This window comes from Taudactylus pleione, unplaced genomic scaffold (genome assembly GCF_031769625.1).
Source record: "Taudactylus pleione unplaced genomic scaffold, aTauple2 ptg000040l, whole genome shotgun sequence".
Classification (NCBI taxonomy): domain Eukaryota; kingdom Metazoa; phylum Chordata; class Amphibia; order Anura; family Myobatrachidae; genus Taudactylus; species Taudactylus pleione.
In genome coordinates, this window is record NW_028284442.1 from 28,172,894 (window position 1) to 28,200,350 (window position 27,457).

At 47.4% G+C, this 27,457-nt stretch overlaps 2 protein-coding genes across 3 annotated transcripts in view; one reads left to right on the plus strand and one right to left on the minus strand.

Moving 5' to 3' along the window:
* The window catches only part of SRR (serine racemase), a 29,385-nt gene extending 28,987 nt beyond the window's left edge, over positions 1-398 (plus strand). The window contains exon 8 of one of the 2 annotated variants that reach the window (XM_088455011.1): positions 19-397. In XM_088455011.1, the coding sequence (XP_088311137.1) occupies positions 19-201 (183 nt within the window). In that variant the 3' untranslated portion in view covers positions 202-397. Of the gene's footprint in view, positions 1-18 lie in introns of both variants that reach the window. The other variant, XM_088455017.1, reaches the window with a different exon arrangement.
* On the minus strand, positions 253-25,971 carry TSR1 (TSR1 ribosome maturation factor). Its single transcript, XM_088455002.1, has 15 exons — positions 25,782-25,971; positions 24,520-24,623; positions 21,708-21,924; positions 21,426-21,560; positions 20,611-21,041; positions 6,876-7,032; positions 5,967-6,136; positions 5,377-5,576; positions 5,134-5,293; positions 3,716-3,826; positions 3,476-3,608; positions 3,098-3,214; positions 2,624-2,764; positions 733-807; positions 253-549 (listed from the first exon to the last, which is right to left on the minus strand). Exons 1-15 carry the CDS (start codon positions 25,894-25,896, stop codon positions 371-373), a joined length of 2,445 nt encoding a protein of 814 aa, XP_088311128.1. The 5' UTR covers positions 25,897-25,971; the 3' UTR covers positions 253-370.
* Positions 25,972-27,457: the final 1,486 nt, after the last annotated feature.

Genomic DNA, 27,457 nt, shown 5'->3' on the forward strand with positions numbered 1-27,457 from the left:
TACTGTTCCCTCACACAGCACGCTACACGATTGGTGTGGGAGCGGATGAAGCTTGTGATTGAGCCCACAGCTGGCCTGGGTTTAGCCGTTGTTCTCTCAAGAGGTTTCCAGGAGGCAGCAAGAGATATACAGAACATATGCGTGGTGCTGTGCGGAGGCAATGTGGATTTGGGCAGCATAGATTGGCTTAAGGAGCCTTGATACCAAATACTGCAGGACCCCACAAAGAGGGCATCTTCTATTGCCAAGAATGAGGACAATACATTTTGTTTCCTTAATTTTGTTATTTTTATATCATTCACACATCTTAAAATGTCTGAACACAAAATAAATACAAATTTGTAGACACCAGAGAAGCAGAGAGAATAAATTAATCCATCTCCACTTCCGCAGGATCAATCTCTCTTTCATTCTTCACCCAGGTCACTGGTGTAGGCACATGAGGGTCATAGGTCCATTTAGGATAAACACGCTTATACAGGTTCATTAATACAGTGTCTTGCGACTTCAGCTGTCCATCAAAATGGCACTTCATGTGCCCGTGGGTTCCTGGATAGAGATAGAAAACAAAGGTTGCACTGTGCTGGAAGCATGTCACCAATATGAATAAAGAGTGCGTGCTATAGTGAGAGGATCAGCTTCAGAAAATTGCAGATCGCACAGACTGTCCATTTATAAAGCTACCATATAGGATGGACATAATGAGAAAAAAAAAAAAGAGAGAGGACTTACCTAGGGGCTCCTTGATATGTCCCCTACGGCCCCACTTTGTACGCAACTCCACTGGTTTAAACCAGGACACATCCTCTGCAAAGACAATATATTGTGTTACAAAAATCTTAACCAACATGTGGGTGTTGAGATACAATTCCGAATCACAACATGCCGTCGCACCTGAGAAGGCTACAGGATACCATACTTGATACTCAAAAACACTTTAAAAAAAAATCCCTGTGTTGTACACTAATAACAGTACATTTCCATAATTCTCTCTATCGAAAGTATAGAAAACAGAGGGTCTCATTCAGACCCGCTCGCAAGCAGGTCGATGTAGAGGCCGTGGGCACGCGCAGCGGCCGCACTGCGCGTGCGCAAGCCCCGTAGCGAGAGAGAAATTCTCTTGCTCTGGTGCTTACTACAAAAAGGGGCGGCTGTCGATGGTTATCGACAGCTCGCATTTTGCGAGCGGCTCTGAATGAGGTCCAGAGTCCCAACAGAAAATCACACTCTTAGGTGACATCTACCTCATTGTTGAGAACATCAGGTTGGGTAGCGCTCTCACTAAAAAGCAGCTTTTTAAAATAAGTCATGGGTGGGGATATTCTCTTGTTTACATTTCCCATCTTTAAAAGTACTTCTACTTCTTTCAGTTGCTGGCCAGAATAGGGTTGGTTAACAACCATCAATGGTTTGCCATGGTTTTGTAATTGGTGGGAAATAGGTGGTAATTTTTTTTTTTCTGTGCAGGGGCTCGGAACTTAGCTATGCCCTTAATGCTCCACCCCATTCTCTGATTGGCCAGCCACCAATAGTAGGAATGCCCATAGATGAGTGAAACCACTGACAGTTTTACATTATCGAAAGCAATGATGGCACCACCCCTAGCCCAGGACAGTTTAGATCCTTGATCCTTTCACTACTGTTCTCCTCCATTAGCTTACTACAGTTTTAAAACCTTCTAAAAGTCCTTGCCAAAGCCCCCAACTGCTCAAGTACTGATTTTGGGACTTTGGCAAATGTAGCTTGGGGAGCATTCCAAAAATTAAACATCAAGCTAGGCATTGCACCTGATCAGACTTCTGCAGCTATGAAGGGAGCATCGCCGTACATCAGCGGAATAAATACAGCTCAGGTTATATTTGGATTAGTGTTTGTTTTTGTGGTTTACTTCCATAAATGAAAGTTTTCCATATTGGATTAGAATAGCCTTTACAGATCTTTTATGGATTTACCGCTATTGTTTATAAATGTTCAGTTTCAGTGTTATAGACGAGAAGGCATACTTCCATACTATTAACCCTGGCAGTGGTATATGTAATGATCAGCCATAAACCTCAAAACAATGGTTCACCCAGTAGCCAAATCACAATACAGAATGGTTGAATATCTGTTCGGCATCACTAATGCTGGGCATACACTATACAATTATCTGTGTCAGATATCTGGCCAATCTGACTGGTTGGAATGAATACCTGGTAATGTATTGGAGCAAATGACAATCGATCACTTGCTCAACACACTGGTCGTTCAATCTAACTGGTTCAATCAAACAAGAATTTAACCAATTTGAACAAACATTTTTGTCCGTTGTCCAGTGTTTGGACCAAATGATTGAATGTCATTTGCTCCCATACATTACCAGGTTTTTATTCCAACCAGTCAGATTGGACAGATGTCTGACAGATAATTGTATATGTATGCCCAGCATAAGGAATCTCTCAAAATTATTTACTGCAGTAATAAGATCACAGTAACGTTATAGGATACTTAAAGGGCAGAAGTATATATCCAATATTTTGTATCTATTTATTTTACCTCAAGCGCTAAATATATAAACCTAAAATGTTGCACTGGCAGCAGAACGTGCAGTAAAAGAGAATAAAGCTTTAGGTCCAATAATAACCTCTGTTGAAGAACATGTATCGGACCACAGCGGTTTTCTTCAGTATCTTAAACGGATGACCACTCAGCACAATCCTCTTAATTATTATCCTGTCCGGATCTACATTTAGCAGAGATCCAGTCGCAACCAGATCATGTATCCCTGCAGAAATGAAAGGCAAGTTATGAACCGCTCCATGTGACTTGTATAATAGCATGCAAAGAGCAATGCTATGTAGTAACCCATAGCAACCAGGCTGGCATTAAGCTGTGGAGAATTGGCAGACTACTGAGAGACTACAAGATTGCTTGCTATGGATTACAGCACATGGTCTTGTACTATTTTACCAAATAAATCCTGTCAGCACCTTTAATTCTAAAACGATCCACATGTTTATTTTAAATGAGTGCAGTCAGAAGATCTAGAAAACATGCAATGAAGGCAGCGTGGGGCAGCTCTGAAGGTGGGAACTGCTCCAAACTGTGCCATACTTACCATTGCTGCGCTGCTTGAACATTAGTACTGATGCAGATGGGAACGTGATGGGGGCATACACAGTGACAACCGCAGCTGTATTGGAGTGTAGGAAACGCTCCGATTTGTGTTTATCAGCTGGAGGAAGAAAATCAGAGCCAAGTCACCAAACTAGTAACATCATTGTCTTGCACATACAGTTACATTGTTCTGGTTACATATTCTGGTTTAAGATGGCGATGAATTACAGAGAAATACAATAAAATGTAATGCATAAAATCGCTCAATCAATATTCTGTTTCATGATTATTATATGATGAACACCATCACCAATAAGGGTTTCAGGATGCAAGGCAACAGCATGAGGAACCAGGCACAGATAGCGTGTGGGTTTCATACCAGACGTGTGCTGAGAGTACAGGGGTGATGCCCGGAACCGTCGGAAGCCACAATGAAATATCATCTCTTCTTTAGCCTGCATTGGCTCACTGTTGCTGGCATGTCGTCTCACAAGCATGTTCACCACGGACATCTGCCACAGTATGGTATGTAGAATGTCACTACATGGACCTAGACTCCCAGTTTAACAACATTACATTCAGATTTATAAAATGTGGTAAGTTAGACGGGAGCACTCACCTTCTGTTCATGAGAGAGAAGAGAATACAGGACAAGTGGCGCCCCCTGCCTGAAATGTTCAAGTACAGAGACAGGTACCCCACTGATATGTACTGTTACATACCAGCCAACCTAAATAAAACAAGACACAAACACATTATTAATGTGCCACAATGTTTCCAAAATGGTAGCTCTCAAAAACATTTTAAATGTACCAAAGACATGTCTAGAAAGTGAGTGAGCTGCATGCTGTGTGGAAAGAAATTTGACTAAGGCAGTGGTTCTCAACTCCAGTTTTGAAATACCCCCAAAAGGCCATGTTTTCTGGATTTCTGTCAGTGGAAACAGGTGGGGTAATTACTGTCTCAGCAAATTAGATCAACTCACCTGTGCATGATTAAAGATATCCAGAAAACATGACCTGTTGTGGGTATTTGAGGACTGTAGATGAGAACCACTAGCCTAAGACAAACCCTCCGATGAAACTTAAGCCGAAAACACCCATCAACATGCTAGAATTATACAGAATATAATACTCTTCATTACAACATATGCAACATTAACAAAGAGGCTTTCCATTTTCCATAACGGTTTAAACAAATGATATATACTCTTCACTTTACTAAAAACCTTACAATCACTGGCTTAATCAAAGAAGTTAAAATGACAACGTTATCTTCATAAGTCATTTGGTGATCTTACTAAAGCGAGCTAACAAGTATATGTTTGTTGTGTAGCCACAGACATATAGATTTGCTCAATTATCTAACAATATATCATCAATAATTCAAAAGGCCTAGAGTACCAAAACATTAAAATAATCAAGATGGATTCCTGTGTAGACCATACTATAATTTACCAGACATATACCCTAGGTGTGATAAAGGAAAACTGCACTACCATCTCTAGTGACAACAACAGGACATCGAGTGGTCTACCTTTGTCTTCAGATAAAATTCATCATCAACAGAGTTTAGCAACAGTGTATTTAACCAATACTAGTTTAAGATCTGAACTACCCAGCCATTTTCTCTCTTTACTCCCTTTGAAATACAGTGTTTACTCAAATACTCTCTGCAGATTGCTTGCATTCTTCTGGTCATAACAACATGGAGGATTACATAATACACTTGCACAACTAAGAGAATACACAGTGATAACTTAAAACAAAACAGCTGCAGGTGGTGTAACTTTTACTCCCAGAGACATGTTACTGAAACAAACTTATCAGCTTGATAAAATATTACACTCACTAAATGACTTGAAAAACATATAATTTTGATGTTTTATGCCAATGCAGCATCCCACACACACACACATTAAGATTAGGTTTGTCCAGAGATCATAAGAAAGGTCACCCTTTAAAGCACACTTGACAAAGAAAAGACTGGGCAGTATCTGAACACGGGTGTTGTAGTGTAATAAAAAGTAACAATTACCATGGCACCTTCATCCTTCTCTTCTAGTTCTTTAAAGACACGTTTCCTGGCCCTGAAGAAGTCATGAAACTGGAAGATGCGGGCATAATCTCTAGGAAGATTTTCCTTCGCATCCCATGGTGATGTGCGGAAGCTTTTCAAGCCACGATACTTCTGGAACCTGCAAGATCATTAACAATCATCAACTGAAATCTAGGCAAGGTTCTGAATTATTTGCAAGAACAACATAAGAGACTTTCCTACCGAATTCTGGCCAGCTGATCCCGAGGGGTGTCCACCTCATCCGGGAACATTTCCTCCTGACGCTGCAGTTTATATTTTTCCAACATCTGTTCTTCCTCCATCTCATCCAAGTTTTCATCGTACTTGTCATCCCGGGTACTGTCTGGGATAGTGACCGTCTCACTCTCTTCACCCAGCTCATCAACACTACTCTCCTCTTCCTGGTTGCAGGACACAAAGAACATATTGGAACATGAAGTTTGTAAAATGGATCAGTCTGAGTTCTTACACTGTATTAATTTTATTTTTTCATTCATAATTGAAGACTGATAATGTAAGAACAATGCCCTGCTTTACACACAACAATCTGCATCCACAGTGCTTGCCAATTTCCTTTCCATTGAAGCCAGAGCATGGTTCTGATAGTAACAAGATTTCCATACGCAATTATGTATAAATAAGCGTCGAGCTGCATGTTATTTGAATACAATGCATGATGCACCTCTACTCAACTGCTTACTTAAAAGGGATTACACATTTTACTACTAGTAATATAACACAATTCATAATAAGGACACCAAGATAGACATGACATGTTACATTCTGAGCACCTCGGAAATGGCTTCATCCATAGCATTTTCTTGATCCTCATCCATATCATCATCATCATCAGTATCGCTTCCTTCTTCATCGTTTTCCTCGTCATCCAAGATCCATGCTGCCTGATATGTGGATGTACCTTTCGGAACTTTCTTTTTTACTTCCACATTTTTCCTGAAGTCTAGGAAACAAATATCTTAATATCGCTTATTTGTGTAACAGCTGCCTTGCCGACAGCCCAGATTTTTTACTTTTGTAAAAGTCTCTTAAAATGCACACATGGGGCAGTATTCAATTAGAAGCGAAAAGACGTTTTCGGCAAAACTCTTTCACCGATGACGTCATTTTCGCCGATTTCATTTATCCCCGTATTCAATTTGAGTATTTTCGCTGGCGCGATAACGCAATGCAATGTAACAGGCGAAAACGTTTTGCTTATGAACACCGGCGGAAAAAAGTGCAGAATTGGGGTTTTGGGGTGCAACGTTACGGGAACCACCCTGCACCCTTTGGACACCCCCCAACCCTGCGCTAACTGCGTAAAAAAAAAAAAAAAAACACAAAGGATACCCCAAAAAGGCACTTTTAAAAAAGGGGCGATAAAAATCAAAGTGGGAGTTTTGCCGCGTCCCGTTTTTGCCGATTTTCAATTGAATACGGGGATACGCGGGGACGGACGCGATACTTTTTTGCACCTGAAACCCGCTATGAGTCCAGCAACGGCCTTTTCGCTTCAAATTGAATACGGGCCATGGTCTAAGTAAGAATTCAGAGACGTACGTTAGGGTGTTACATTATCACAGTGGTGATGTGACAGCCTACATTATATACCTGGTCAAGTTATTGGGAAAAGAGATTTTGCAACAAAAGCTGCCATAAGGAGACCATGGAAAACCGCACCTCAGCCATGCTAGACTCACCTTCTGCTTCTCTCAGCTCTTCCTCGGTAGGCCATGTCTGCTCCCCTTCCATGGGATCAGGAACCACCTCAGCCTGCAGTGACTCTTGTATAGCGGGATTTGCTTTCATCAGGACCTTAACATCCTCTTCCATTTCTGCACTGTTAGGACCTTCATCCTTTAGAAATAGCAGCAGTTACAAAGATAAAACAAGAGATATGGTAAGAACTTACCTTTGTTATCTCTGTTTCTACGAAGTCCATAGGGTCCACAGGGTTGACCTTGGGGTATAGGTTGGGAACCAAATCCGGGCACCACGCAGTTAAAGCTTTTAGCTCCCAGGATGCACTAGGTCCACTCTCCCTATAACCCCACCCCCAAGCCAGAGGCACCTCAGTTTGTAAGTAGCCAAAGGCCGGAGGAGGAGAGAAAAAGAGAGAGAAAACTGGAACACTCAATAACCATACTCACCGAAATGGGAGACGGAAAACCGGTGACCAGCCACACAGCCCATATGAAGCCAGGTGCGTCAGGGCGGGCGCCCTGTGGACCCTATGGACTTCGTAGAAACAGAGATAACAAAGGTAAGTTCTTACCATATCTCTTGTTTTCTACTTCAGGGTCCATAGGGGGTCCACAGGGTTGACCTTGGGGATGTCCCAAAGCAGTTCAACCAAGGGTGGGGACGCTCCTGTGCTGAGAGGAGAATCCGTCGCCAAAAAGGAAGCATCCTGAGAGGCAAAGGAAACCAATGCCTAGAACCTTAAAAAGGTGTGGACAGAAGACCACGTGGCCACCTAGTAAGGCAAAACAGCCGAGGCGCCACAGCGAGCCGCACACGAGGGTCACATGGCCCGAGAAAAAACAAGCATCAACAACAGGAAGGCCTACCCATGGGTAGGCCCCTGAGGAAGACCTACGAGGCCATCCAAGCCAACATTTGGTTATAGGCCGGCCATCCTTTCCTGTGAAAACCAGAAATCTCAGACCACCAATAAGGAGTCCGATTTCCGTAAGGAACCTGAACGGATCACATAAATCCAAAGAGGCCAGACCACAGTCAATGAGGCCACACCAGCCGAGAGGACTGGGGACAGAATGGCCGTACCATAAGTTCCAGAATAATATGGAACCTGAAAACCACTAAGAAGAAACACAGGGCGAGAGCAACTCCCACCCAGACATGATGCCCTCCAGAAGAGGGAGCCACATGAGAACGCTCCCAATTCAGACACTCTCCTGGTTGATATAAACACCCTGAGAGAAAGAGAGAGCCTAAGCAATAGACCATGTAATGGCTATCACAACCAGCGGTTCCATTGACTGTCCCCGGAGGTAACGAAGAACCACTACTTACTCCCAAGGAGTCCCTAGGGAGGACAAATGGAGGCATAATCAAGAAAACACTCCAAAGGATGAACTGGATACCAGAGTGAAGCAATTCCATATCTTAACCATACTGACAGTGTAGAGATCCGCACTGTCAGGAAGACCAGGCCACGTGTGAAACCCAAGCCAGCCGGAAGGAATGCCAGAATATCTGGAAATCCTGGACACTGGAGGATTGTATCGACAGGTACAATACCATAAGATTTATGGCTGCCACAGTTTGTGGTAGGTCCCAGCAAAAGCTGATCCATGTGCTCTAATCATTCCAACGATGACAAAGCCAGGGAAGCCGTAAGACCACTGTAAGGACACAGTCAAAGACAAACGACCCAGGTCCAAGGCAAAACCAAGGACCCTGAGACAACAGGTCCGGGCAGTGAAGCATCAGGGATGGAGTATCGATGTAGAGACTCCGAAGATCCAAGTACCCCTGACATCTGGGGCAATCAGGAGCCACCAGCAGGAAAGCATCTCCGTCTCGATTGAAAACACTTCCAAAGACCTCGAGGAAGAAGGGAGACCGGAGAACACAGGTACACAAAGTGGAAGGACCACTTCACCGACAAAGAGTCGCTGAAGTTTGCTTCAGAATCCCCAGAGCTGAACTGTAACACCATAGTGTGATAAAGTCAGAAGGCCATGAGGGTCACCTCAGGGCGGCCCCCCCTGCTCACCAGGAGATGAAACCTCTCTTGGGGAAGAGACTAGTCCCCGGGATGCACGTCGTGACGGCTGAGGACTCCCGCTTCCCAATGGAGAGCTCCTGAAATGAACGCTGCCGAGATGGTCGGGAGGAGACCCTCGGACTATGTCCGAATATGTGACATACCTGTCATTGCCACCCAACGAACAGTGTTGCTAAAAAGGAAGCCACTGTCCTGACCCTGTCGGACTGAACCTTTTCAGGTTCACCGGGAAACAAGAGTTATGCCAGAGTAAGTTAATTGACAGGGTGGAATCGACAGACGTCCAACAGCACTGAAAAGGATTCGGTCCAGACACTGTCCCTAGCAAAGAAAACCCTGGACGAGATGGCCATAGCCACCCGGACAGGGACCGACTTGCCTCCGGAGAGAGCATCATCGTTTGAACAGTTATCCGACAGAAAAAACTCATTCCATCTGGAGATGAGCCAATTATGGAAAGGCCTGGAATGGAACTGAGCCCATTCCACCATGCATCCCAGAGTGTAAAGACATCTGTCGACTGCGCAGACAACCATGTACTCCTAATGGAAGAGAGGAGATTCCGTCTTACGCCAGAAGAATTCTCAGATTCTGAGAATCCAGCAGGGATCCTAGATGAAGAATACCCAGAGAGGGATGCAGGGAGGACTTTTTCCCCGTTGATTAAACGTCTGCACCCTGAAGAAGCCACAGTCATCCTGACCTGGCCGTAAAGTACCCCGGTGATCCCGCTAAGAGCAGGAGGCCGTCCAGGTACAGGAGCATTGGGATATACTGAACAGAAGAACTGTCAGAAAATCCAAAACGCTGGTAAACCCCTGTGGGGCTGAGGACAGTCCCAACAGGCAGAGCCCGAAAAATTGTAAGTGTTGCTGTGATACAGCAAACCTCAGCCCATGCTGAGGAAAGGTCTCTGTAAGTACCCGTAGGCACGCGTCCTGTATATCCAGTGATACCCTAAAGTCCCCAGGTTCCAAACATCGTATGATGGAGCATAGGGATTTCCTCCTGAGCCCAGGTAGCTTTAGGAACTGGTTCAGGGAATTGAGACAGAGAACAGGCCAAAGAGGACCATTCAGCCACCGCACCAGAAAGAAAACAGAACAACCAGTCCCTCACTGAGATAGTGGGGATGGCCCAATTAGCTCCGCTTACCGCAACAACTGCATAGCTTTCTGGATCTGTAAGGCCCTTGTAAAGAGGGCGTACCCTCCTACCCACGTAGCCGCGGCAACTTGACACTAATACCGGGCGAACTGAGAAAATCGGTATCTCCCAGTTGTAGGCCTGTCCCGTCAGACTGAAGAGATATCCGTAGGTTCAGAAGCAGGATCGGCTGGCAGTCCAGGCCTGCTCGGTACTGGATATGTCGGCCCTTGTAGATGCCGACAGTCTACGAAGAAACAGACCTTTAGGCTGACCCAGAGGACAAAAAAGACTTAACAGACTTAGTCTGAGGCCTTGTAGTGGGCATAGCTGAAAGCGGTAAACTTGTCGTTAGTAATACTGCCAATGTTACTACAATCTTGTCAAGGTCAGGACCAAACAATATCAACCCTAAAGATGGTATCTGCACCTCTGCATTCCCAGAGCACAGCCATAGGGTATTACGGAGGATACAGTCGCAGCCGGAACTCTGAAAGTTAGGAGACTGGTATCCAATATAGGCATGTCCACCTATGACAACTGCATATATTACATGAGCGACCAAATACATTTGAACCCCCGACGTGTTGGAGGGGAAAAAACGTTACAAATGCATCAACCCAATATGCAATAGTATTAACCAACCATGCTATAGCCATGGTAGGATGGGTAACAACTCCTGAAAGCAAGTATACTGATTTCAGGCAGAGTTACCACCTACGGATCCGAAGAATCCGACCACGCAGGAATGGGAGGCGTAGTAACGTCTGTAATCAGACGAGTAACACGCCCATCCCCCCCAGGAGGGGCTCGTGATGACCCTCAGGGAATTTGGGACAGGAGGCCAAACACTGTTGTAACACCTCCTATCTGGCAACAGCCATAGTCCCGCTATGCGATCCACCCGCTAGTCAGCAACAGGTAACCCGAAGGCACGCAATACTGAGGGTGTATGATACAGGTGCAGGTCAACATTCACTCTAACCAGAATGGACCTGCTACCAGCCCTAAAGCAGGGATAATAATACCTGAAATAGGCTTCCCCCCGTGTAAGAGGGAAAGAGCCCCGAACAGTACCCAGTTCACGGCAGAGCCAACTGGGAAGTAACCACAGGGCGTCAACCACGCCAATTAGCGTTTCGTAGAAAACGACATCCACCCAGGGTGGCTGTTGTGGTAATCCCTGCAAGGGGAATGACAGACTATTGTGGCACCAGGGGGAATTCATATACTGCGAAAAACCCCTGCAGGGAGCGGTAGTCTGTGTCACAGGGGAAGAGTGCAAGAAGCTGCGAGATACCCTGAGATGAAAAGGGCAGTATGGTGAAGTAACCCCAAGTGAGGTACAACAATGGGGCCCGCCCGGCGATCCGCAATTGAGAGGATCCCGAGAAAACAAACCGCCCAAGGGGGTCGTGAAAGAGGCCGGCACCAGATGACGCCACATACAGAACCCTTTATGAGTCAAATCCTCCGCACTAACACCTGCAGCACATGACTTGCAGGATAGTAAAAATGGGTGCAGTATAACGCTCTATCTCCTGGTCAGACATATCTGACCAATCTTGGCGGAAATATTAAGCAGCACTATACTGGTCCTGACTGATGCCAAAAATTAGCTGCAGGGACCCATTTTCAGCGTATGCAACACACAGTTCCATCTAAAATATGGCAACGTGCAGCACGCAACAGTATGTGACAAACCACACAAATATTAACAAGTATATAAATGTGAGGTCTCAGAACCACCCTAAGTACAGCTGTATTAGGGCAGATAAAGAAAAGGGATAGATATACACTGACAGGTGAGAGAATAAAGTACAGTCAGCACTAGCATAAGTCACATACAATGCAGATATATACATATATACATAAACATGTCATATAATATACTGCACTATTACACTGCATTCAACTGCCCAGATTCAGTGTCTGGGAAGGCTACAGCGCTGTGTACACTGACCTGATGGTGAGGTACGCAGGGGGACTGGACTCACTGCCATCCTGAGAGATTTCTGCTGCACCACAGAGATAAAATGGCCGCTGGAGACCTCAGAGGAAGCGTGGCCCGCGGAGGAAGCAGCTCAGCGACGCCAGACTATGGATACTGAAAGGCGCGCTGAGCTGAGGGGAGGAGCCGCTGTAACAGGGAAGGCTGCCTCCCCTGGCCGGCTATTAACCCCCGGGACGCCGGCTCCCTGCACCGATCGTTAAGTCCCTGGTGGTCTAGTGGACACACGGGGTATGGGGGGCCCGCCGCCACTGCCGGCGCCTCCGGTCTGTCCCCTGAGACCGGAGGCACAGGACTGCATTTGAAATGCGCGGATCACCGCAAGCGGTGATCCGCGACCTTACCTGCTCCCCGTGGATCCGGCAGCAGTCCTGGGCGCCCGCAGAGTCCGGCTAGTACAGACTCTGGGGTCCCGCTGAGATCCCCAGATCTGTACTGGCGTCTCAGCGCCAGCGGGGTGACGGAGCGGCAGCTTAGACGTCCTATGGACAGTCCGACGCTGCCGCTCTGAAGAGTCCAAAGTCCATGGAAAAAACTTTGTCCCTAAAAAAATAAAATAAGCTTAGGGGCTGCTAATCAGCTCCCCCTGCGCTAACGGTGACCCGACTCCGGCCGGGCACCAACTTAAACTGAGGTGCCTCTGGCTTGGGGGTGGGGTTATAGGGAGAGTGGACCTAGTGCATCCTGGGAGCTAAAAGCTTTAACTGCGTGGTGCCCGGATTTGGTTCCCAACCTATACCCCAAGGTCAACCCTGTGGACCCCCTATGGACCCTGAAGTAGAAATTGACAAATTAATGTTACATTGAGAACCGGTGGTTTATGAATAGAGTTATCCTCTTTCAAACTATAGCTACGGAGATTTACTCCAAATTAGAAGAATTTTCAATTACATATTGGGGTTTTCCGATTTTGAATTAGGTTATGGTAAAACTCCAACAATGTAAAAGAAACTGTAAACCTGTAACATAAAATGCTTCACATAAAGGAAGCCATTAATAACATTCACAAATATCTATAATAATTCCTACACCTAGGTAAAACTTGAAATATTAATACATTGCTCTGCAGAAAATGTACTAAAGCTAACTTCATTAAAAGATCATTTTTGGAAACATTTTATACATAATTCCCATCATTCACATGGAAAGATTAGCATGAGGACTACTTAACAGTACACCATACATACTTATATTTAAATCTTTGAAAGAAGCCAGTAACTCATGTTTGCAGACTTTCTGGCTGCACCCTCTGAGAGTTCCCAGGTTGGCTCAGCTGGGGAGTGTTACACCAAAGTGGGCGGCCAGTGGTCATGGTCTAGAGTGTCATTTCCTCCCCACTGTCTCACAGCCCTCTTCTCTAGCAGTTCAATGACAGCCTTCACCTTCCCAGCTGTATTGTGTACGGAGAATGGTGGTGTGAATTGTTACTTGTGCTCTGTTTATGTTTTGGTTACTGTATTGTAATGTTCTGTGTACCACTGCGGGCCACTTGTGGCACCTTATAAATATAATATAATAATAAGGGCTATTAAACACACAAACGGTTTTGTCCATCCAGAAAAAAAAACAGTCAGGTTTTTTTTTCCCGTGGATCAGTCACTTTCACAAGCAACGGTTTTGTGCCATGTGTAATGTTAATGCCATCCTAGTCCATGGTTATCACGGCTGTAACACAGCGACTATGCAGTGTTCGCGCAGTGTGAAAGCTCTAATGTCTTTGTAACTTCCACTTAACGGAAAAAAAAAAAATCTGTTTTTTTGCCGGACTGACAAATCCGTTGTGTGTGAAATAACCGTAATAATATGAGATATGGTAAGAACTTACCCTTGTTATCTCTATTTCTACGAAGTCCATAGGGTTCCACAGGATACCTTGGGGTATAGGTGTGACGTCAGTCGCAGGGCACCAAAGAGTTAAGCTTTCAGCCTCCCAGGATGCACTAGGTCCCCCTCCTATACCCCGCCCCCGGGCCAAGGCACCTCAGTTAGTTACCAAGCCATAGGCCGGAGGAGGAGAAGGAAGAGAGAGAACAAAGATCTGGACACATACAAGAATCACATTCTCACCAGAGGGAGACGGAAAACCGGTGACCAGAGCAAAGCCCATCTGCAGCACAGGTGCGACAGGGCGGGAGTCCTGTGGAACCCTATGGACTTCGTAGAAATAGAGATAACAAGGGTAAGTTCTTACCATATCTCATATTTTCTACTTCAGGGTCCATAGGGTATCCACAGGATACCTTGGGGATGTCCCAAAGCAGTATCCTTTAAGGGTGGGGACGCTCCTGTGCAGAAAGGAGAATCCGCCGCCCGAAGGAAGCATCCTGAGAGGCGAAGGTGTCAAACCTGTAATACCTCACGAAGGTATGGACAGAAGACCACGTAGCAGCCTTGCAGATCTGAACTGCCGAGGCACCACGTCGAGCTGCCCACGAAGGACCCACAGACCTAGTGGAATGAGCCTTCAGAGAAGGAGGGACCGGTAGGCCTTCATGAACATAAGCTTCAGAAATAGCCATACGGATCCAGGCTGCCAAAGTTTGCTTTGAAGCAGGCCAACCCTTTTTACAGAAGCCATAGAGGACAACAAAGCGTCCGACTTCCTAAACAAAGAAGTGCGGTCCACATAAGTCCTTAAGGCCCGCACAACATCCAAAGAGGCCTCACCCACGGAAAGACCCGGTGAGTTAAAGGCCGGAACAACTATTTCCTCGTTAACACGAAACTGGGAAACAACTTTGGGAAGAAACTCGGGCCGAGTGCGGAGCACTGCCCTGTTCCCATGAAAAACCAAGAAAGGGGGTCTACAAGAAAGAGCCCCTAACTCAGAAACACGTCTGGCTGAAGCAACGGCCAGAAGGAAAACAGTCTTAGCTGTTAGCCATTTAATATCCACTGAGCCCAGTGGTTCAAACGGCGGTCCTTGGAGAGCCCTCAGGACCACAGCCAAATCCCAAGGCGCCACAGGTGGAACAAAGGGCGGCTGAATACGGAGAACACCTTGCATAAAGGTGCGCACATCCGGGATTGTAGCAATCCTACGGTGAAACCAGACAGATAGGGCCGAAACCTGTACCTTCAAAGAAGCAAGGCGAAGCCCATGATCTAGTCCCGCTTGCAGGAAGGCGAGAATCCGAGACAGACGAAACTCCCGCGGTGCATAACCTCTCGGTCGACACCACTGGAAGAACGTATGCCACACGCGATGGTATATCCTCGCGGAAGACGGTTTCCGAGCTCGTAAAATGGTACGCACCACAGAGCTGGCAAACCCCCAGGACCTCAGCATGGCCGTCTCAACAGCCACGCCGCCAAAGACAGCCGAGTCAGGTCCGGGTGAAGACAAGGACCCTGAGACAGAAGGTCCGGTCGTAGCGGCAACCGCAGAGGACTGTCCACGGACAGACCCTGAAGGTCTGAGAACCAGTGCCGTCTGGGCCACGCGGGAGCTATCAACAGGAGCGTCCCTCCTTCCTGTTTGAATTTCCGGATTACCCGTGGAAGAAGGGAGACCGGAGGGAACAGGTATGCGAACCGGAACGTCCACCGGACGGACAGAGCATCCACCAGAGACGCCCCTTCGTCTCTTGTGCGAGACCCGTACACCGGCAACTTGTTGTTGTGCCGGGACGCCATGAGGTCGATTTCTGGAAGACCCCACCTGTCCACCAGTAGTTGAAAAACGTCCGGGTGCATGGACCATTCCCCTGGATGAACGTCCTGGCGACTTAGAAAGTCCGCCTCCCAATTTAGCACTCCCGGGATGAAGACCGCTGATATGGCCGGAAGATTGCGCTCCGCCCAAACCAGGATCCGAGAGACCTCTACGAGAGCCGCCCGACTGCGAGTTCCTCCTTGCCTGTTTATGTAGGCCACGGTGGTAGCATTGTCCGACTGGACCTGCACCAGGTGACCCTGGAGAAACCGCTGTGCCTGCAGGAGAGCATTGAAGACCGCACGGAGTTCCAAGATATTTATTGGAAGCTCCGCTTCTGTCGGTGTCCACCTGCCCTGGAACAAGTGTGGACCCGAAACTGCTCCCCAGCCCCGAAGACTGGCGTCCGTTGTCAACAGGACCCAATTTGGAACCCAGAACGGACGTCCCTTGTTGAGGTGGGTCGTCTTTAACCACCACGCAAGGGACAGGCGAACCTCCGGGGTGAGCACAATCGTCTGGAACTTCAGAGACTGAGGCAGCCCGTTCCACTTGGACAGGATCAGGTGCTGCAGAGGTCTAGAGTGAAACTGGGCGTATTCCACCATGTCGAACACCGACACCATGGAGCCCAGTAACCTCATCGCCGAGTGTAAGGACACCCGGCGGCTGTGCAGACAACTTCGCACCCTTGACTGTAAAGCAGAGATCTTGTCCTCCGTCACGAAGATCCTTTGCTGTCCCGAGTCCAATAAGGCTCCAAGATGCAGAATCCTCCGAGACGGGATTAGAGTGGACTTCTGCCAGTTGATTAGCCAGCCGTGCCGTTGCAGCAGTGCAATGGTCAGGTCCAAGTGGTGTAACAGGAGCTCTGGAGATCCTGCCACCAATAACAGGTCGTCCAAGTACGGCAACATGCGGACTCCTTGCAGCCGCAGAGAAGCCGCCATGACCGCCATAGCGTCCTGTATGTCCAATGACACCATGTAGTCCCCAGGTTCCAGCGCCAGAATGATGGACCGTAGGGTCTCCATCCGAAACTTCGGGACCCGCAAAGACTTGTTGAGTGCTTTGAGGTTGAGAATCGGACGATATGACCCATTGGGTTTCTGTACCAAAAATAGATTTGAATAGAAACCCTGGCCCCTCTGGGAGAATGGAACAGGCACTATAACTCCAGCCTGGAGCATAGTGTGCAATACCTTCCGCAGCTCCGTAGCCTTGTTCCGGTCTGATGGTAGACCCGTGGTGAAGAATCGAGCCGGGGGTCTGTGCCGGAAGGAGAGGGCGTACCCGTGAAAGACCACCTCCAGAACCCAAGAGTCTGTCGTAGTGAACGACCAACACCGGGAGAACTGCAGCAGGCGGCCTCCCACCCTGGGATCCCCCAAGGGGAGACCCGGACCGTCAGGCCGCAGGCTTGTCATCTGGCTTGGGGGCCGGACGTCTGGTACTCCATGCCTGTTTCCGGGGCTTGACCGATTTCTTAGGGCCAGCCTGTCGAGGAAACGACTGTGGTTTGGGCCTGCCCTGGGCCCTAGATGACCGAAAGGACGATGGTCCAGAACCAGAAGGAGCAGCGGCCGACGGGAGACAAGCAGATTTGGCTGCCGCCAGCGTGGCCACAATCTTATCCAGATCCGGACCGAAGAGAACTTCTCCGGTAAACGGCAACGCTTCCAGACCTTTCTTGGATCTGCGTCCGCCTTCCAGGATCGCAGCCACAAGGTGCGACGAGCAGCTACCGCTGCTGAAGAAATTCTAGACACCAGAGTACTAATGTCTAGAGCCGCCTCGTTGATGTAGGTGGCCGAATCACGGAGATTGCCAATCAACTCCGCTTATTCGGCCGGACAGTCGGATTCAAAAGAAGCCTCTAATGAATCCGCCCAGCGCTCCATCGCTCTGGCAACCCAGCAAATGGCCATAGCCGGCCGTGCTGCCCCCCCTGCAAGGGAATAAGCGGACTTCAGGCAGATTTCTACCTTGCGGTCCGTAGCATCCTTAAGGGAGGACATGGATGGCATCGGCAATGTGGCACTACGGACAAGACGGGTCACGTGAGAATCCACCTGTGGAGGGGATTCACACTTAGCAAAATAATTATCCGCGAACGGATAAGCCACCGCCAGGCGTCTCTGCGGCTGGTATCTTTTGCCAGGTTGTTTCCACGCCTCCTCTAAATGGTCCACCAACTGACCCGAAAGAGGAAAGACTGTGGCATCGCCCTTCACATCTTTGAAAAAGGCATACTTAGATTTAGCCGCTGGGGGAACTTCGTCCTCAATCACCAAGGCTGTGCGGACCGCCCGAATAAGTCCAGGAATATATACTTTGGACTTAGCATCAGCGTCCTTAGTATGGAAAGGTTCCTGATCGTAAGGATCCAGAATCTCCCCATCATCAGACGTCCCTTCGTCATCCTCATAAGGAGCGGACAGAGACGCCACCGGCCTTTTATGAGGCCGCATCACAGACTCCCCTTGCAACACATCCGACAAGTGCTGTAAAGAACTCGTCAGGGAGTTAACCCACGCTGGCTCCTGAGAACCCGGGAGCGGGGAAATAGGGAGACTGTGGGGTGCCACCAATTGTCGTGGGAACCCCTGCATGGGTGACGACACCACAGACTGCTGGGACAAACCCATCGGAGTAAACGCGGGCTGCGGAGCTAACTGGCCCACTAAAGCTGTTAACGCCTGAGCGAAACAAGCCCAGGGCGGCTCCTGTACCGGTGCTGTAACCGTAATAGGCCGCGCCATGGACAAACACTGCCGGCAAAGGCCCTCCGCACTACCCTCCCCCTCCGCTAACGGTACTTTGCACGTGGTACACTGTAGCCGGAGGGGAAAAATCACTTTCAGACATGATGGCACCACGTATGTGACCTCTCTCACCAATTAAGTATTAAATAGGCGAGAGACCACCCTGCAGCACCGCACCGCAAGGGCTTTAGCAGAAAGAACAGGGACAGTAATAAAGCTGACAGTTTAGAGAAGAATAGTTACAGGCAGCGCTAGCACAGTCACATACAATGCAGAGAAATAACAATTCCTGCACTAACAGCGCTGATCACTCAACTACACAGACACAGGGCCTGGTAGGACACAGCGCTGCATACACAGACCTGAGCCACAGCGGAGGAGAGGTATGCGGGGGGACCCAGACCACGATGCTTCCTTCCAGACTTCCAGCAGCGTTCACCATGCGTTTGCAGAGAAGATGGCCGCCGAGGAGCAGAGAGAAGCTGGCCTGGGGGAGGAGCGCTGACACAGGACCAGTCAGCACAGTGCAGAGAGGGCTGTGTGCAGCGGGGGAGGCGCCGGCTGTGAGACAGGGAAGGCGCGCTCCCCTGGCATGCATTTAACCCCTGGGACGCCGCAGCGCTACCGCTCTGCTGCGGTCCGCTGTCCCAGGGGGTAGTGGAAGCGCAGGTTGGTCGCCTGGCTCCACGCTGCAGCCAGTCCCCAGGGAGCCCCCTGCCTGGGGACTTAGGACCATGTGATCAGCGGGGACCCACCGCGGGACCCCGCTGCTTACCTCTGTCCCCCTTGAATCCGGCCATGGTCCGGAGCATCTGGGGTCACCGCTAGCTGTGACCCCAGACGCCCACCAGCATCCCCGGATCAGTACCGGCGTTCTGGTACCGGCGGGGTGTAGGGAAGACAGCATGGACGTCAGGACTGACTGTCCATGCTGTTCATCCAGATGTGCAGCCACAGCTGCATGAAGAAAAAGCTTCAGGGGCTCTTCTAGCCCCCACTCCAACAGGTGCACCCGACTCCGGCCGGGCACCAAACTAAACTGAGGTGCCTTGGCCCGGGGGCGGGGTATAGGAGGGGGACCTAGTGCATCCTGGGAGGCTGAAAGCTTAACTCTTTGGTGCCCTGCGACTGACGTCACACCTATACCCCAAGGTATCCTGTGGATACCCTATGGACCCTGAAGTAGAAAATAATAATAATGACACAAATGCATAATCGTGGGCCCGCCTCATCAATGCACAATGAAGCATATACCGGAACTGTAAAGCAGAGGATGGTGCCACGATTCAGAGCGAATAGTGGCATCACCTGCCCGGCGGGCATCAGCATGCTCCGGGAGACTTGCCCACTGTTCCGGGCAGCCGGAAGTGTCGCCCAGTTTTCGGGAGTCTCCCAGTCGTTCTGGAAGAATAGGCAAGTATGAAGTAACTATCATGGTACATTTTCCAGATTACTAGGGAGACATTATAGCTCACTTACGTGGACTATAATTAACTTTCTGTATGCTTGACGAACCAATCATAATAGCAGGTAATATTAAAGAATACATTACACCAGGAGGCAACCTTGTGCTTAAAAAATGCATGGCTTAACAGGTTGAAGTTTGCCTCACTTAAAACTGTATCACCACCATACAAATAGGCATTTATAAATGCATCTTGTGAATGAAATCATTTGCTATTATGAATCTTAGTAGACCTCCATGCCTGAAAAGCAATATGCTTTCCAAATTTCATAAACCTCCGCATATTGCGTGAGAAAGGCCAGGTCTTTCACAGAAGTGGGGTGGTACTGTGGTCTGCAGGATCAGAGATAGGTACCTTGCATAGATTCTTGTATTATGGGACATTATATACACTGCATTTTTTTTATGTGAACTACTGTATTTCCTTTAAAATGCCCAACAAAGTATAAAGCTCATCCTAATATTAAATAGGTAAAAGACAAAAATACAAAACATTACACTGAACCCTGAAAACTACCTGGGTAATAAAAAATATTAGACTTGTGCCATGTGAACATTTCCACATTCCGACTTCCTATAACTTTTAAAAATACAACATACAAAACATGCAGTTAAGAGATCCTAATATGAAAAACATACCGCTATGTCCATATCCTGTCCTTTTTTGGCATTAGTCCCACGAATGCGTGGGTTTAATGGATAAGGGTCAGGAGGCGCATCAATCTGGCTCATCTGGAAGTCGCCATGACCAACAATATGCATTAACTTATTAACATTAAGTTCCTGTCCCCGAACGTAGCCAGACACTTTCAACGTGCCCACCAGGCCACTGTCATCGGATGGCTGAAAATCTGCTCTGTGCGCCAGCAGATAAGAGCGTCTGTCTCTGAACACCAAGTGCCTCTGTTTCTGGGTGGCCATCTGCCTTAAGAGTACTGCAGCCTCCTGCGTCGTGTCCAGGTGAAAGAGCTTGGCATCGGGGAACCTCTTCTCTGTCACTTTACTCAGCTGTTTCTTCACATCGGTTCTTTTCTTTATTGGTATCTCGTTTATACCCTGCACAGCAAGAACTACAACAAGGCAAATAGAATATCTTATATATGTGGAAATTCATATCGATGTCAAAGACCTTAAAACGAAATTTCAACGATTATCTCCTTATCCGATAACAGGTCATTGTTAGGTTAAAGAGCAGCCTACTTCGTACATACAATGGATGCAACCATTTTGTAGGTTGAACCAACACTTAGTTTCTGTGCCTCATGAATATTAGTCTGCCTCAAGATTACTGCTCATGAAGTGGTGAGGTCACTGGTTCCTTTTGAATTGCTAGCCTATAAAATGGCTGCCTCCATTAGGCATCAGGAGCAGCGGTAACTAAAACGTATACATGCAGGTTCTGAACACTTTGCGCATCTGTCTACCATAATTATTAGTACCATAAAATGACTTACCAAAACTAGGCAGGCCCTGAGCAAATAGACAGGAAAGGCAGTAATCTCCATAACTGTCCCATCCCTCATGGGGATCCAAAACAAAAAGGAGAGTATCCGCTACCTTAGCCAGGTCCAGAAGAGAATGAAGATCATCTGTGAACAAAGAATACAGTGACGCATTTACCAATGTAGTAGTTAAGAGGTAGTCCAGATTTTAGTGGAGTTTTTACGATGGCAAACAAGGATTTCTTACCAGCTCTTAAAAAAAAAAAAAAAAAAACACCCCGAGTTTGCTCTTACCTTTGTTTGCTTGGACAAAGCACCACCTCTGCTTCAGCTTAGGACAGACGAGAGCAAACGTGCCACTTTTTGAATCCTCTTCATGTAGCGTAGCACCCTCGTTACTCTGTACCAGATTTAATAGGCTGCTAGAGACCACCCCAGAATGCAGAGCGACCACTACCACAAGGTGTGGGGGGCCATCTTTACTTCCAAGGTTACGCTTCTCTGCCAGAACCTGTAGACAGCAATGATCTTGCTAGTGAGCTTATCCTCATATCCATGTCTGTATTACATTAACTGGCTCATGATTTCACTGGGTAAGTCACAAAAGGTAATGAATTCTAACAATAAATAATGATCTGTAGGTAACTCTGTATATTCTGCAATATAATATAAAGAATGCTATTCCACCTAACACAAATTCTCCGCCCGATTAGCAAAATATTGGAAAGTCGCTTCATCGCCATGTGCAGATGCAATTATCATTCAAAATTACAGTAGTGCAAAATCACTCAATTTCCTACACACCCTTATAGGAGTGCAAGACAAAATGAGTGACATTGCAGTCACAATTTGCTGCCGCTGATAGCGTTGCCATGCCAACATCACTTGTGATTGAACCAACCTGTAGTGTTTTAATTCTCCCTGCATTGCTACCTGGATAATTACCAATGCATGTTAGATGACCTCTCAGGATAGCAGCACTTACATGTATGGATGATATATCAATCAATACCCCTACGGTGTAGACACCTTTCAGAGTTCCATCGCTCTGAATCCTTGAAGACAGAAACATTGCAGGGCCACAATTTCCACCATTTTTCCTAGTTTAAAACCAAATGCTTGATGGGTTTTACGTTTAATGTGAGAAAAACACCTGAAGAAACCTTTCGACACGTGCAGTGGGCCTGTCACATGGACAAAACTACACAATAAACTCACACCTGATCAAGGGGAAGATGTATAAAACCTTTGAGAGATAAAGTGGAGAAGTTACCCATAGCAACCAATCAGCTGCTAGCTATCATTTATCTAATAGTCTATAAAATGACAATTAGAAGCTGATTGGTTGCTATGGGCATCTTCTCCACTTTATCTCTCTCCAAGGTTTTATACATCTCCCCCTAAATTACATAAGTATATAACACACAGCATATATAGATTCTTATAAATTACTATGTGTAAATATGAAATTAGGTAACCTTATGTGCACTAATGAATTAGTCAGCATCCCACATACCAGCAGGAACACACTCTGGCCCTCATTCAGAGGCGGTCGGAGGATGCAAGCACCTCTGTTTCGGTCGTTAGGCTGTGGGTTAACACCCACAGCTCTAATGACCACTAGGGTGATGGTCGCGATGGTCAAGGACCATCGCGACCATCGGGGCTTACGACGAGACCCTAGGGTAGGGTCTCACTTGTCGTAAGCCACGGAGAGCTTCTGGCTCTGTCAGAGCCGGAAGCTCTCCACTGACATCACTAGTGATGTCAGTGGGGCCTCCCCCAAACGGCAGACGTTCCCATGGGAACGCCTCCGTTTGGGCTGCCACCCCCCGGCCTGCCTTCCAAACGGGGCGAGCTGTCAATCAACATCGACAGCTCGCCCCCTTGGAAAGAGACCCGCTACGACCGGCGCGGTCGGTCGTAGCGCGTCTCACGCATGCGCACGAAGGGGCAGGCTCCCTTGTGCGCATGCGCACTAACAAACATCGAGGCGGCCGTGCGGTCGTAGACCGTACGGCCGCCTCTGAATAAGGCCCTCTGCTCCTGAGAAACTTTCTGTGTGCTGTTCCCCTTCTATACAAGCAACGGATTATCAATCAATCAGAACCAAGCAGCCAACAACAGCAGCTACTAAAGCAGCATTACAGTAGGGCAGGGGTTCCCAACCACGGTCCTAAAGGCACACTAACAGTCCAGGTTTTAAGGATAGCCATACTTGAGCACCCAAGTTATTTTGATTTAACTGCTTGTGCTCAAGCATGGATATCACTAAAACCAGAACTGTTAAATTGTACGCTCCTAGGAGCAGGGTCCTCCTCCCCACTGTCTCACAGACTTCTTCTCTAGCACTTCTATGACAGCCCTCACCTTCCCAGCTGTATTGTGTATGGAGAATTGTGTTGCTAATTGTTAATTGTGCTCTGTTTATAAGTTGGTTACTGTATTGTAATGTTCTGTGCACCCTTTACTGTATGTACGGCGCAGCGGACCACTTGTGGTGCCCTATAAATAAAATTTAATAACAATAATAATAACTGTAAAGCTGCATACACACACAACGATTTTTTGAACGATTATCGTTAAACGATATTGTTTAACGAGAATCGTTTGAATAAAATCGTTCACTTTCTGAGTCAAACGATTAACGAACATCGTTCATGCGCGTTCATGTTTGTAATTCAGTCAGACTTGTCAACTCAACGATTTTCATTAAGGGAATATGCAAAAATCGTTTGTAGTTCAAAAAAATAGTTCATTACACTTTAAAAAAATCTGACAGATAATCGTTCATAAAATCGTTGTGTGTGTATGCAGCTTTAGTGTGCCTTGAGGACCAAGGTTGGGAATCACTGCAGTAGGGGATGCAATCATCATGTTGACAATGTTGCTGTTAGCAGCACTATGCCGTCACCACGATGTCAACAAGGTTAAAATGCTACTTGCAGCATTTTATTGGTGATGTGCGGTAGGAAGGAAGGAGTATAGCTGCAGCAGGAAAGGTATGTGCCTTTGTAACTATACACTTTGTTTTATACTCTGGTTGTCAACCTCTCTGCTTATTCTTGGGTGACTGCAGATCCCGCAATACGCCTTACATACTCACAGCATCTTTTCTTTGTCTGCGGATCTGGTTGGCTTTATGTTTTCTGTCCAGCCTTCTCAAATCTTTCCTAATCTTCTTACTGAGAACTTTTGCAGGTACGCGACCTGAAGTACAAAAGGAGTAATTTAGCTATCACCAAACATTGTAGATCGGCTATAGGGGGGGGGGGGGGGGGGGGGAATCGCCTGCGATACTTATTTGCCTGCCACGATTCGCCCTATTCAATATTCCAAAAGTTGCGAAAACGGAGATGCGCGATGTTAGAACAGGCGAATAGTGGTGTCAGAAACGGGGAAATCAGCCTGAACCCCCCAAGAAGATGCGGAAACTGTGGGGATCAATGTAGTAGTGTCCACTTAGCTCTAGTGAAACAGTTTGGGGTACTTAAGTTCGCAGAATTGCCACTAATTAGTGTCTTTGCACAAGTGGCGAAGAATAGCATTAAGCAGTATTTTTAGGAGAAAATTAAGTATTCCTGTCAAGTTTGGGGTACTTGAAAATGGGTGCTAACATATTTATAAGTTGCTAAAGTGAAGTTATAAGAAACGTAAAAAAAAATAAAAAGAAAAAATGCGCCATCAGCAAACACCTGCAATGAAAAAAACACCTCACCCATACTTGCAGACCCACAAAAGTCTATTTCGCCACGGTTTATGTTTGTACCCCCACGTTGCACTTTTTCACCCCCTTTTCCTAAGTTCTTTTGAGGTGTTCCGCACTTTTTTTTTGGGGGGGGGGGGGGGGGGGGGGTTGACAGTTATCCTATGGGGGGCTGTTCCAAGGGTGCTGAGTGTTTTCCCCACTTTTGCACTTTTTTTCTCCACCTATTCATAGCGAATCTTTTTTGCCCATTACATTGCATTGCGCTTTCGCATAAGCGAAAAGTGTGTGGAATTGAATACGGAGATAAGTTTAAGCCTCGCGAAAAGTCACAATCAGCTATACTTTTTTGCGGATCTCGAATTGTCGCCTCGAATTCAATACGGGCCCAAACCAGAGAGTCAACTGTTCTGTAATATGTTAAAATGAATCCAGCTGCGGTGGTTACATTAAAGGTATGCCAAGTCAGTGTGATCAATAATGGCTGTATGTTAACAACAAGTGATTGTCAATGGCATTTAACAGTCAGTAACCCCTGGTGGGTACACATGTGCTGCAGTTGCTGCACAGACAGCATGAGGTCAATGATGGGCAGCAGCACACGTGGGAGACATGCAGTAACAAGAAATGCCGGCTGTCACCGGCTACCGCCGCTCTCTCACCTTTATTTTCCCGGTCCTGCGCCCCACGACCTCGGTGCCGGCCGGTTTTATGCGGCTTATTCTGCTGCTTGAAGGCTCCAGGCCGGTGAGCTGCCTGTTGCTCGCCCGCCGCCATTATAATTCACGACGATGGACGATCTCAGTGGCTCCGCCTACTTTCTGGCACATCCCTGTGGCGGAGACCTGGCCTCACTCAGGGCGGAAAACAGACTTAGCTGTATACGCATGCGCAGTCTAATGCAGCTGCACTGACACTGTCATACGACCACTGTTTTCATACGCTCACTGTACTGAGCTATAGACTCTACACTTTACTGAGCTGCTCTACTGTTATAAACTCCTACACTGTACTGAGCTGCTGTACTGTTATATACTCCTACACTGTACTGAGCTGCTGTGCGGTCTGCAAGACTCCTGCACTGTACTGAGCTGCTGTACTGCTATAGACTCCTATACTGTACTGAGCTGCTGTACGATCTGCTATAGACTCCTACACTGTACTTAAGCTTTATCGTCCTTTTTTAACCCCAGAAAGATGAACGATAACGACGACGCGCGTTCCTGCGGGTCGTTCGTCATTATCGTTCATCGGGCTGACATGCAGGCCAACCTGACGATCTCGTCAGGTTGCTGCATGTCAGGGAATGGGGGAGAGAGCCCGGCACTGAACGATATCGTTAATGATATCGTTCAGCGGCTGTGCTCAATGTCATGAACGACATTGAGCACAGCCTGCCGGGGACAACACTACACGATATCGCTCAGGGAGCATATCGTGTAGTGTGTACCCACCATTAGAGGATGTAGTCAGCATCCCAACGATCAGAATCCTGACGCTCACAATACCGGCGGCGGGATCCCGATGAATCAGAATGCCAGCAACGTCTACCGGTAAGTATGAGGATTCGGCTAGGAGGGGGGGGGGTCGGAGAGGGAGAGAGAGAGAGAGAGAGGAGGTGTTAGGGTTAGGCTGCGAGAGGGTGGATTAAGCTGCAGGGAGTGGAGTTAGGCTGCGGGAGGAGTGGGTGAGGGTTAGCGTGAAAATACTTAGGGGTCTAATTACTAAGCAGTGTTAGGAGACAGAGTGATAAGGTGCCAGCCAATCAGCTCCTAACTGCCATCTCACAGGCTGTGTTTGAAAAATGACAGTTGGGAGCTGATTGGCTGGCACCTTATCACTTTTCACTCTGTCTCCTAACACTGCTTAGTAAATAGATCCCTTAATGATATTCGCCTGTATTTTCACTGTTGGGATCCTGCTGCCGGCATTCTGACCATCGGGATTCGGTACCCAACCCGGTTTGTGAGCCCGGCGGTGGAATCCCGACAAATCAGAATGCCGACAACTTCTAAAGGTATGAGGGTTAGGCTACGGGAGAGGGTAAGCGTGAAACTACTTATCAGGTTCCTGCTGCCAGCATTCTGACCGTCTGGATGCCGTACCCACCAACCCCCTAGCTGCTACTAGAGACTCATACTCTGTGCTGAATGTTAGGTAAATAACATTCTCTAGCCAGTATTTTCCAGTCTACTAAATGCATCTCAAACTGATCATTTTTGTGTTGCAGCTCAGATGTAGACAGGCCTCACAGTTACTGAGAACCTGATTCAGCAAAGAAAACAGTTGCTTATACGCACGTAATCGATTGTGTACTGCGCATGCATCGCAGTGCGCA